Genomic DNA, 12,850 nt, shown 5'->3' on the forward strand with positions numbered 1-12,850 from the left:
AATAAGCACAACAGAATTAGCCCCACTGAGTCAGATTGCGTTTAAATCGGTGAGAGAAAACAAGCATTTTCTCTGCGCGCTGTGCCCGCTCTGGGAATGAGTCCTACAATAACACACAGAGTTAATACAGCACATCCTGCAGGCATACTGGGGTGTCACTGTTTATGGTAGTGCCTCCACCACAGGCTCACACACACACACACACACACACACACAAACCAAAACCACCACTGCTATAGCCGCTGTGAAGATGAGTCAGCAATTCAGAGGCTTAGAGAGATATAGATCTGAGATGCAGGAATTTAATCATTAAAATAGAGACCGTCTCCCAAACTTCTCACCATGCTCCTGCGTGTGAGTGTCGTATTTGCTGTCTGACTTCAATTAGGCTTTATAATATCAAGCGATGATTTGCTTTGAAATGGACGTCGAGGCCTCATGCTAGAGTTGCATTTACCCGATATGGTGCGATGAATATATGTAAAGGAATAGATGAGGATCCTTAACTTTCTGGGCTACATGGTTCTCGTTCCTGGCAGTATCACGTCCTAAAAAATGAGATCAGGGGAAATTCCTCACAGGATCCTACATTTCCGAATCCCTGAACCTCAACCTTGATTGTGCACACACAAGCACATTATTTCTCTCTTTGGTTTGTCCTTTTCCCCATCTCCATTTCTTCTTCTATACATCTCTCACTCTCCCCAAATCTTTCAGTGAACAATATAATTAAAAGCCAATGAGCAACATACTTTCACAAGTGTTATCTGGTCCTACTTGTGCTTTGGCCTGACCTTTTTTTTTTCCATTATCCTTGTCTCTCACTTACCTTTGTAGGTCTGGATAATGTATCACAGCTCTCCAGTTCTTTAATGACCTTGGATCTGGCTTGTTTTGTTGCTGCTTAAGTTGAATCAGGCACTCTGCTAATTGCTCAATGAGACGGGTTACCGTCATTATAAGTTCTGTTGAAAGAACTTGGCTGATGGGAGAGGGTGTTCTCCTGCAGGGGGGGTTCAACTGGTCAGGAAACCAGTATGGATCATGGGCTTGGAGGGGTGAAGAAGGTGCTATACTGTTGTTATTACTCTGAGTCTGGCTTTTCAATGTTGTTAAAGTCTGCAGATGAAATTTTCCCCCTAAATAGTTTATAAACCATAATACTGTATAACTAAAAACTGGTAATTTTCCAAATATGGTGGCAAAAGGTAATAGTAATAATAATGTTAATAGATTGTAGAAACTGAATAATGTTTGAGCTAAAACAACAATGACAAAGCATCTAGAGTTGCACTTACAACATTGATCTTGTGTAATGTTATTTGTTGTGTAATGCTAGCATGACCTGATTAATATTATCCAACATGAGGCTAAAGGTACATATGCCTAATTTAGGGTAATTTATCTGGATAGCCAACCAGTTTATTAGTAGCTAGTATATTTCCTCTTCAGTGTTTCACTGTGGTCAAGACAGTGGTTATGGACTGGCAGGTGATGGTCCCTATTTTTTAAATGGGGGACCAGAGGGTTTGCTGCAACTATTGGGTTATCACATTGCTCAGTTTTCCTGGGAAAGCTTATGCCAGGATGCTCAAAAAAAGATCCATCCAGTGTACATGTGTTTTATGGACTTGGAGAAAGCTTCTCTTCAGGGGTATCTTCTGGGGGGGTAGTATGGGGAACCAGGGCCATTACTATGAGTCATTCAGTCCTTGAACGGTGGGTAAGGAGTGAGTGACTGCCCCAAATGGAGGGTGTCAAATATCTTGAGGTCTTGTTCACAAGTGAGGGTAATATGGAGCATGAGATCAATGGGCAGATTGTTGACATGTCAGTAGCAATGCGGATGTTGTACCAGAGCTGAGCCTAAAGGTGAAGCTCTTGATTTACTGGTCGATCTACATTCTAGCCCTCACCTATGGTCACGAGCTTCAGGTAATGACTGGTATAATGATGAACTCATAGTGGAACCACTGCTCCTTCCCACTGCAAGGAGTCAGTTGAGGTGAGTTGGGCCTCTGATGTGGATGCCTCCTGGAAGCCTCCCGCTTGGAGGTATTTCAGGTACATCCAACTGGAAGGTGACCATGAGGCTCACCCAAAATATGCTGGCCTTGGAGGTTGGAGAGCTGTGGACTGCATAACACTAATCCCTTCAACCACTCACACACATGCAAGTTGCTGGCCCAGGAGCAATATTGGGTAGAGTGTCTTGCTCAAGGACAATTAGACATGTAAAACTGCCAACCCTGTGATTAGTGGACAACCCGCTCTACCTCCTGAGCCACAGTCACCAAGCTGAGCTGAGCTCACAGGACACAGCAGCTGGAGGGGTTATTGTGTCTGTGCGACACCTTCAGTCCAGCAATGAGGCTGATGGGTGGGTACGCTGTAAACGCCCAGAAATGAAGTGGGAATGCTACATCTGCCTGTGCACACCCTTGACTAGTATTATGTCAAACTATAAGTAACTTCACACAAAAAAACCCCATTCTGTGGCCATTAAGTATTTTCTTCCAGTCCGTGCCTTGGACACAAAATAACCCGTTAGTCCAGACCAGCGGCAGCCAATCCTGAGGGTAGAAGGTGTCTGTCTGTAGTTCCAGATGACGCTGACCGCAAGGACGGAAACAGACCTGTTAACTAGTTAGCCCCCAGAGAGCAGGATGGCCACAGAGAGAGGCGGTTTATTGGAACAGAGATGAAATGGTGTTGAGATTACGCAGAGAGTCAGCAGCATGAGGTAGTAGGTGACGTCATACGAGAGCAAACATCTGTCTCCTATTGGTGTCTGCGCTCCAGGGCTCTACACAGAAGGGCCAGGTTTTACGTGCATTGTTTTTTGTGTGAATAAAAGGCTCTGTTGGTAGCAGAGAAACAGAACACAGAGCTGGCATTCCTGTCTCTTTTTAGGCTAAGTATTCAGATTCTACCACAGACGTACTTGCTCTGGCAGCAGCTGCTACTTTAGTAGTGACGTGCAACAGTGATAATGTAAAATGTGTCTTTGTAATGCATATATTTTGCATATACTCCCATATGTTTCTATATGTATTTATATTTGCTATCTTTGTGTTCCTGTAAATTGCCCGCTCTGTGTTTAAACACACTGGGTAGCAAGTAGGGGTGGGAATCTCACAACTCGATGCAATTCCGATTCTTTGGTATCCGATGCCTTTTTTGAAGATGAATTGTAAGATAACTCTAGCGTGTGAACACACATTAACTAACATTTAGAAAGTTGATTTTTTTTTTTTACATGTGTGAATCAATGCAGAATCTCCACGTCCGTATCTAAATCGATTATTTCCCCCCCACCCCTAGTAGCAAGCAGTGGGTATAAAATAGCTTTAGAAACTTAACTTTATTCAGTGTAATACATCTACTAGGGTAATAACTGAAGTAATACATTACTTTATTTACCTTCCATTTTCAGACTTGAACTTTTGGCTTTATGTTCATATGGAATTGATTTCACAGTCTAATGAATCTCTGTATTAGGCCTCATTTTATGCAACATCACCTGCAGGGGGCTAAACCCAAATATTGGTGAACGTCTCACTGACTTTCAGAAGGAAGGAAGTTTATTGTGGAACCTACAAAAAGGTACAAGTGCCATTTCTGGACAGAAAGTCAAAGGTGTCAACTTCTGATAACAATATTTGTGGCAGGCCCTATACATGGTTCAATTTGCTGCAAATTGGTTCACATTATATCTATGCTGTACTGCCAGCTTTGCCTCTTGGCTGCCAAATAACTCTTCCTGTTTTCACAATTCTCTGATTTTCAGTTCTTTTTGTTTGTTGTGAAAGGAACACAATTAAGACTACGGTAACGAGTCCCTGGGCCCAAAGAGAGCTTTTTAATGGCCTTGTGTTGTACATACAGTATATATAATTAGGAAAAAGCATAGTTGACTTCATCCACAGCTTAAACATCAGCTTATTAGGATGCTGATATATATTCACTTGCTGTAGCGGAGACAGACAGACAGAGCTCGGAGGAGACTTTGAAAGTTTCCCTGTTTAAATCCTGGACACGTCTTCACTTCCTATAAAGTTCTCACTCATTTAACAAGTTCTGAATATAGTGAGCACTTAAGCAGTATGTTTTTGTTTTTTGATTTTTATATTCTTTGTTTTATGTTTCAATATACTGAAGCATCTTGTCAGTAGTAGAGAGATTTAGAGCGAGGGCACACATCGTCTATTGTCCATTAGAGGTCAAATAAGCATAAAGTAATGCATTTTACAGCAACTGACAAACAAAAAAAAATTTAATGTCTGTGTGTTTTCACGCACGTGCCATGCTCTCATACACTGTGGCTTCGGTGGTTTATCCAGTGTAATAGCATTTAAAATAAACAGTCCTTGCCTGAAACAGGGCCTTCTTTGTGGCCTGGCAGATCTAAGCCAGGGCCAACAGCTGTCATACATGGAGGCAAAGGTTACAATAGGAAATTGAGAATTATGTTGTTAGAAACATGACTTGATAACAGGGTGAAGTGAAGGAATATGCACATGAAAAGTCAATACTCTGTAGGGCTACCCTTTTTTTATGAAAAATGAATCCAGCGTTTCATTGCAGCTGTATTTAAAGGTCATATTCTAGGGCTGCTGCATCTCGACATGGTTGGGAATTCATTAATGAATTAATATGTTATTGCAGAGGCAGGACTGAATGAAGAGACTTTGGCACCGGCAGACCAAAAACATCCTTTATGACTAGTCGGAGGGGCACGCGGCACAAATGGTTTAGTGTCTACACCCTTTCCCTGCCAGTAAAATAAGAGTTTCTTCCTCTGAAATCGTTGCCTGATGCTTAGATGATGATGTGAGAGTCTCCTGGGACACCGTACATACGGCGCTCTCACGTCTCCCGTCTCCTCGTCTCCTCGTCCTTGCCCCTTCACACTCTGCCCCCTCTAGACTGACGTGCCTCACTTTCCTTCCTCGAATTATTCATGCAGTTTAATTATCTGATGTCAGCCAAACGCAGGCTGTTTTGTCAAGTGGTGATAGTTCCTAGTTGAGGAAACATATTTCCTCACCAGTGTTAAGACAAGAAACGCTGTAGACGACCTTGAGAACTCACTTGTGGGACTTCAGTCTACATGTAGCCCAGTTTCTCATGAATAAAAAAAAGAACATATTAAAAATAAAATATGAACATAGAACATGACCGAAACATTTTAACATACGGTTGTTCCCTCACCGGACAGGACAGCCTGTTTGACTTGGCACCGAGCTGTGTTTCATGGATGAGTCTTGCTTCCCATTCCTGTAAAACTTCCATTTATCAGACACTGAAACGGAGCCTGCGAAGAGTTTCCGCTTTCTCTGTCTCGGCCTTGAAGTCTGTGTTTCTGGCCTCTTTATTGTTTTTTTGGTTTTGTTTTATCCTATTTCAATTTACAAGGCTACTGGGCAGGACCTATCATCACCGCTGGAGTAGATGTAAAAAACAGGCCACACACACATTAAAGATAAAACAGCCAATTTGAGTTCTGTTTAATAATAAATCTCCTGATTTATAACAGGTGTAATGAACCATGTTGTTTGGAGTGTTTTGGTTCTCATATTTCGACAAGTATTCATAGATGTGTGTCGTTCCGGTGGTAGGAATGAACCGTTGGATTGTTCTCTGTCCACTTTAACATGCCCATGCGTTAGATAAAGTTATAGTAAATTGCTTCATATAATTATCGGTTATGTCAGTCATTTTATGTCAGTCACGGGTTCCGTTCCCGTTTGTGAATAAGTTCTGACAACCCGCAACCCCGAGTTCATAGTAAGTGAAATCAGTATCGCATTTTAATTCCTAACCATAACAAATCAAGAATGTGGAAATATGTCAGCAGTTATCTGTTTTTGTTGTTGAGCCAGAAATCTGGAGATGCCATGTCTCAACACAGTGGCTAGCTCTAACAAATCAAACAGTCTTCCATCTGGACGACCTTCAAGTCAGGAACTCCTACTGAAGGACGTTTGCCTCGCTGCCAAACACACACACACACACACACACACACACACACACACACACACACACCCTCTCTCTCTTCTCTCACACTTCTCTGAAGGCCTAGGCATAGTCCCTGAAGCCGAGGCTTACGTCTTTTTAAAACTCATGAACAATAAGTGCCTGATTAAATCCAGAATGGATTCAGGAAGTCGTGAAACCATTTGAAAGGGCGAGGAGTGCTTTCACACAGCCCACTCCCTCCATCACCACGCCGCTCATGTCTGCGTTGGCAGCCTCTGACTTTTTGACATTGTTGACTGCTCTGATGTCATCTCCTGCAGAAGCTGTCACTTTTCCATTTAGCATTACTTTTATTACACAAAGCATATTGGGAGGTCTGTGTTGTAAAATGGAAATAATGCTTTGTGAAATCCTAATAATGGCAGATAGCAGAATAATACAAAGCAGAATTTTTATTGACCTTCTCTCTCCTCATTCCTTTCTCTCTCTTTTTTTTTTTTGTCTCTTAGAAATCATTGACGACCTCGCACATCTTGTGGACAAGACGGACAACAGGATTCGTAATGAGACACGAAGGGTGAAGCTGGTGGAGACAAAGTCAGCCTCTTGTGGTGAGCTTTCCTCACTTTCCTTTACTTGCAGGGTGCCATGGAGCATCTCAGCAGGCCTCATATCTGATGTGTGTCCTTAATAAACAAACTACAATCTGGTTTCTCCTGTCTTCCCTTGCTGCACTTCACAGAGCAGGAGTCTAACAGAATGTAGCTTTTATAGACATTAAAGTTGGACACTTTGCAATTTGACATACAGTGTCCATCATGTAAGGCACAGCTAATTTTGTAGCAGTTCCATAGAAACACAAAGTTATCATCTTTTACTGTTCAGAAATTGAGCAATGTTGTTGCTATCGCTGCCTTGGCCTTCGTCTCCAGAGAGAATGGTGCTTAATGGAGCAGAAAAATTGTTGCTGATGGGGACAAGCCCTTTTGGCGCAGAGCATGTGGGCGGTGAATGGTGGGTTGTACTCGCTCTGTCTTGTCACGCCTGCTAACACGGCGTCCCGGGCTTTAAAGAGGGGTCCCTCATACTAGTCCTTTGAGAAAATCCTCAAATGTCTACTGAGGGTTGCAAATCAGGCCCTAAGTCATCAGCCTCTGTTGTCTCAGCTCCAGATTTTGGTGAGTTGAGGCTTTTGTGAATGCACGGCCCTCCCTCGCCATTACCACAAATCTGCTTCAGTTTGTTTAACTTTTGTTGTGTCTTTTACAAAAAAAAAAGACTTTCTTTTCTCAGTGGGGTAACGCTTTTCTGAGGGAAAACTGCTGCCATGAGAGGTGTGTTAGCTGGCTAAAGCCAATCGATGGAATGTGGGAGCGTGAGCCAGGCTCAGTTTGCCCAGTGAAACGCCAGGCAGCATTGCTAAGGCAAAGGCTGCATTGTTGTGCTAGGAAACCTGGCTAACAGCCGATCATGGACAGAAGTAGAGCAGGCAATATGAAGGTCAGCCCCCTAGAATGCTTCATTCTGTTGGTTGTGTCCCCATGGTGCCTGAGCATGAGTTTGTTTGAAGATCCCAGAGCTGCTTCTTCATCTCCTCAGTTCCAGGCCGCATGTGTGTGTGTATGTGTTTGTCTGTGTGCACGCATGTGAGCGATGCTTGTCCGTCTGCATGTTCATATGCATCTTATTATTTTCTGGGGTGCATGCATGCAAATTCATGTTAAGTATATTCTCGTGCATGCATGATTGCATATATTGTCGTATGTGTGTTTGTGTCTCAGACCTTCTCTGTAAATGGAAAATTCCCCCATGGTCTTCCTCACTCTCACCTCAATGCTTTCTTTCTTTTTTCCATTCCTCTCTGTCATCCCCTTTGCTCGTCTCTGCATTTGTTTGACACTCGTCTTTGTGTCAAGCAGAGAAAGAGTTGAAAATACTACATACCAGAAATTGTTTGGAGGGCTTTCCCTCTTTCTCCATGGCAGCATGTTTATAATTCCTTAGCTTTAAGGCTTTATTTACTTTTGAAACCACCTCTCATCCAAAGCCGGCATTTGGTGTTATGTCTCAGCCGAGTCCTTGTAAAGTTAAAAACGTCTGGCTTTGACAGCGGAGAGCATACTTAACATAACTTTTGGTGGCTGCCTCATTGTATAGGAGGCATCTTAGTTTTTACAGTCGCACTAAAGGCTGGAGACAATTACAGAAATCAGAAAAATAATCTTTACTTTCGGGGTTATCGATTTTAGTTACTGACATTACATTGTCAAGTAGAGGTTGAACAGTTTGCGTGCATGCATGCACCAGAGGTCTCAAATAAGCAGCTGTAAGCTGGAGAAAAATAAGCCGAGCTATGGGAAGGGTCATCTCCCCTAAAGGGAGGAAGGACCCACATATTGCTCAGCCACAGTTCCTATGGCATGCATGAATGGTCCCAGTAAGTATTGTGAAACATCTATTGTGCTGAATTATACAGAGTTCAAGTACAGCACAGGCTTGTGGAGTCTTTCTTTTTCATGAGTGCACATAAGATTTCGATTCGCTTTTACTACATTAAAGCATTTCCCAGATTGAAAAACCTCCTTTTTTTACACTCAGCAACAGTTACAAAGTGCTTTACAAAAAGAGGTGAATGGAAAAAAGACATAACATACAAATAATAAGAGAAACATACAAGTAAAAACAAATAGATATATGCATTTAAAAGAATGTTGCTGTTCATATTTGTGAATCAGCCTACTGCTTTGAGATTTCAGGAAAGGCTGAAGCAGAATCACATTTATAAAGTTTAACCTCAATGCATTTCAAGTACCGAAATGTGTTCATGTAGATATAAAGGGCTCATTCTAAGGTAACAAAAACACAGCAATTCTTATTTTCAGGTCATTATACACTAATTAAAACCTACTTATGAATATTATATTCCATCTCTGCAAAGGCTGTTCCGTTAGACGCCACTAAATTTTACACACTGCATCTTTAAATCATTATTTACTCATTTTAGACTGTATTTTATTTTATATTTTATTAGTTTTTACAAGAATGCATTGACACAAACACGAAGGCATTTGAGAATTTTGTCATATTTTGTCAAAATATAGGAGTGATTAAAAAAAAAGTTATCTTCCTTAAAGTAAGGTACTAAAAAATTGACATTTTTGTATTTGTTTTGAAACTCCAATATCTGATTGGCAGTGGCAGCAAAAACATTCAAACGATACGCAGCCTTAAATACCAGTTTTTTATTTTTTTGAACCATTGCTCCAATGTTGTAACTGAAACCAGCTAAGCTTGATTCACAGAGTCATTACCACTCGTTTTAGCTGATATTGGTGGGAATTGAGTGAAGGCTTTGAGTTTGAATGGATTAGTGTAGCAGATTAGTCTACGGGACCAAAGGGTCTCTTAGAGGATGGTGTGAGTTCCCCAGAGCTTAGGCATCACCATCATGCAACATCAGTGCTTGAGCACTTCCCTTCTCAACAGAGCTAATCCTTGGTTTGTAGAGGGCCACTTCTGCAAGCCCATGAATCCCGCAGGTGGCTCGCATCTCAAGGAGGTTTGTACTGTTTGGACTAGAGGGGATGTCTCAAGAGAGTGTTGGTGAGAGGAGGCATTTGACAATGTTGGAAGAAGAGCATGTAGGGCAAGTTAGGTGCACTGAGACTCAAATTGCGAGTCGGGAGTTGTCAAGGAAACACAAATTTTGCTCAACATGGACCGTCCAACTTTAAAAACTTTCATGTCATCTTTAATCAGTGAGATCTTTCATTCCAGCTCTTGTTCCTCTTATTGCCCTGACATGGTATACTGTTGGAAACCAGAAATGGCAAGTGAAAATGTTTCACGTAGGTTGATGAAAGGATTGCTTAAAGAAATACATCCTGCTAATGATGTTTCCACATCTGAGATTCCTCTTAGTATGTGGCAAGTTAAATTAAACTCGCCTCAAGAAATCTATAAATATTTGAAACCCTTGCTCACATCTCATTTTTGCCAGAGTTTGAGGGAGAACAATTTAGTCCTAGTTATTGTGCTCACACCACAAAATTACACCATGGCATGGTTTCATCTACCAGCTGAATATCTGGTCTTTTAATCCCAGGGTTCATTTAGTTAACAGTCACTTACCTCAGCAAGGTAATTTATAGGAAGGCCAGTGTGGTAAACTGTATGGCTTTATGAGAATACTATAAAAAATATAAATATTATCAAAGAATTTTAGCCATGCTAGTAGCATGACAGTGTTGGTTGGTCCACCACTTTGGTCCAGACTGCAGTATTTCAACAACCATTAGATCAATTGCCTTGAAAGTTGATACAGACATTCCTGGTTCCCAGAGAATGAATCCTAATGACTTTGGTGGTCCCCTGACTTTTCCTCACGCCACCATGAGGTTCGAATTTGTGGTTTTTAGTGAAATGTCTCAAAAACTATTGGATGAATTGCCATGAAATCTGGTAAGGACATCCATTTCCCCCTCAGGATGAAATGTAATCACCTTGGTGATTCCCTGGCTTTTCATCCAGCGCCATTATCAGGTCAAAATCTCAATTTGTCTGATACTTTGGTTTATGACCAAATACTTGAAAAAGTAATGACATTCCCATCAGCCTCACCATATAAAACCAAAAAAACTGAGCTTCAAATCTTTCTCCAAGGTATTTTATGTTGCGTTTTAATGTTTTATGCTTTGCTTTAGGTATTATATCTTTTTTTTTTCTTTTCTTTTTACTTGTGTACTGTAGTGTACTTTATACTTAAGGGTTCTTCGTCTCAGGCAACTTTCCACTGTGGTGGACAATAAAGTTCTATTCTATTCTATTCTATTCTATTTTCTTCTACTATATTAGGATGCGGACATTAGCATTTAGCTCAAAGCACCACTGTGCTTGAGTATGGCTGTAGACGCTTATTGTTGAGTTCTAACTAATTCTCAGACCTATTGTTGTATCAGCAATAATTATATTCATGTTTCAATACTTGGATCCAAAGCCATTAAAAGACTTGTCCTGTTCAGTTGTGCTGGAAGAAAAAATATGAGCATCACACTGACCCTGTTAACATAAAATCTTTCTCTTTTCTTTGGAGGTCATGCTATCCTTTTGTGGTCCAAAAAGATCTTTGAACCATAAGCAATCGGCGCAGAGAGGGAGTAGTGAGGGAGGTTTGGGGGTTGTCTCTATCTGTCCAGGGCTCTCACCAATTATTCCTTTTTCTCTGTGGTTTGTCTTACTGATGTGTCTAAAAGTTGCTAAGAGGAGATGAACCCAGACTCGGGCCTCTAGAGCTCCTGGGTGGTCAGTCTATCAGCAGACACTAACTATCTCCCTCAGCATCAGTGTCACAGCAGAGCTCTAATCTATTTGGCAAGCAAACGTAAATTTGTCATTAGTCTTGGAGTCTTGGAGACCCCCTGAAGGTTAGGAGTAGCTTGTTTAGTGACAGACAGGGACGGTGGAAGGAGAACAGGAGGGTAAGGGTCGGTGTGGGTGCCTCATGTGGCTTTATGATGGGCTGTTATGTGACATTAGAGGGTGTGAGAGCCCCTCTCTCCACAGTAATATATGCTACACAGCTCAGCCTTCATTGCTATTGTTGCTGTCAAATAGAGTTGCTGACAGATGTTGGGCCGGGTTGAATTCTGATGTCTGAAACTCATGTGGACAGGGTGTCGCTTTGATATCGCTTCCATCCAAACAAAGATAATTGCTGGGAATTTGTGAGTGTGTATTTGCTTTTAAGCATAAGGCTTTTAAAGAGCCATCACAAGAAGTATTTTAATGTGCGCTTCTATTTTGACATTTATATTATATTCACATGTGTAAGTTATCAGGATGAGAGGTCTCGTCTGGACCAGTGATAAGTCCTAACATGTATGTCCTGTAGGCCTGTATATGAACAACTTCCTTCCTGTCTCAGAGTACGGTGGCACAACGACTGGATTCTGGACTCTTCCCAGTCATATGCCATATATCCTGGCAAAAGAAACCAGCATCAGCTTTACATTTCATCAGACCACCACACCACCACTACCACCGCAAGCAATTAGTTCAGCATGGCTTATATCTCGCTCTGTCTCCCTCCCTGTGGGAAAGACGACCAATTAGGCCACCGAGGGGAACGCAGGAGGAGAGAGCCAAAGAATGAGGGAAATGTAAACCCAAAGTGAAGGGCTGCGGAAAATACCAGCCGCATGCTAAATAACAATGGACAACTTGAGTCAGTGAGGGGACTGTCGACAGCGCTCAGAGATGCAGTTGTTTGAAATCTTCACTCCTGTGCCATTCTAGGAGGAAAAGGAAGGGAGGGGAGAAAGTTTTCCACATCTCATGTGTGTGTGGCATGGTTTGTGGTGTATATATATCTACTATACTGAGGGGGAAGGATCACCACATCTTAAAGGCATTCAAGTGTTTATGATGTGCAGCCACCCAGCATCTCTTCTCTAATATCCCACTAAAGATTTACAGTTTGAACCAGCAGATGTGAGCTGTGGCCTATTTGAATTAATTGTCAGGTTTTGTTTATTTAAAGCTGCGGTGATTGATTTTCTTGGCCACTTGGGGGCAACACAACAAGCTGTAAACACATCATTGACATAGTATTACCTTATAAAGATGATATAGCGATGGTGTTACAGTTCATCCGTCAGAGAAACATTATTATTTATTTGGAGTTGTTTGTCTGGCGTCGTGATGAATGTAAGTCTAATATTCACTCTAATTTAGTGTCTGGTTTTATCTCATCTGTGGAAGCCTGAAAACGACACAGGGAATTTAAGGGGATTTAATTTATGATTTCATTTAATTTTTACCAAAAAAGGATGAATATATTTATATACATTTTTTTTTTATTTCTATGTTA

General features: G+C 41.5%; 1 protein-coding gene across 1 annotated transcript in view; it reads left to right on the plus strand.

Annotated features, from left to right (window-relative positions):
- stx8 (syntaxin 8) overlaps nucleotides 1-12,850 on the plus strand; it is a 41,097-nt gene that overhangs the window by 25,184 nt on the left and 3,063 nt on the right. Inside the window, exon 7 of the mRNA XM_067580319.1 lies at nucleotides 6,492-6,593. Coding sequence (XP_067436420.1) covers nucleotides 6,492-6,593 — 102 coding nt within the window. The remainder of the gene's footprint in view (nucleotides 1-6,491; nucleotides 6,594-12,850) is intronic.

This window comes from Thunnus thynnus, chromosome 3 (genome assembly GCF_963924715.1).
Source record: "Thunnus thynnus chromosome 3, fThuThy2.1, whole genome shotgun sequence".
Lineage (NCBI taxonomy): Eukaryota > Metazoa > Chordata > Actinopteri > Scombriformes > Scombridae > Thunnus > Thunnus thynnus.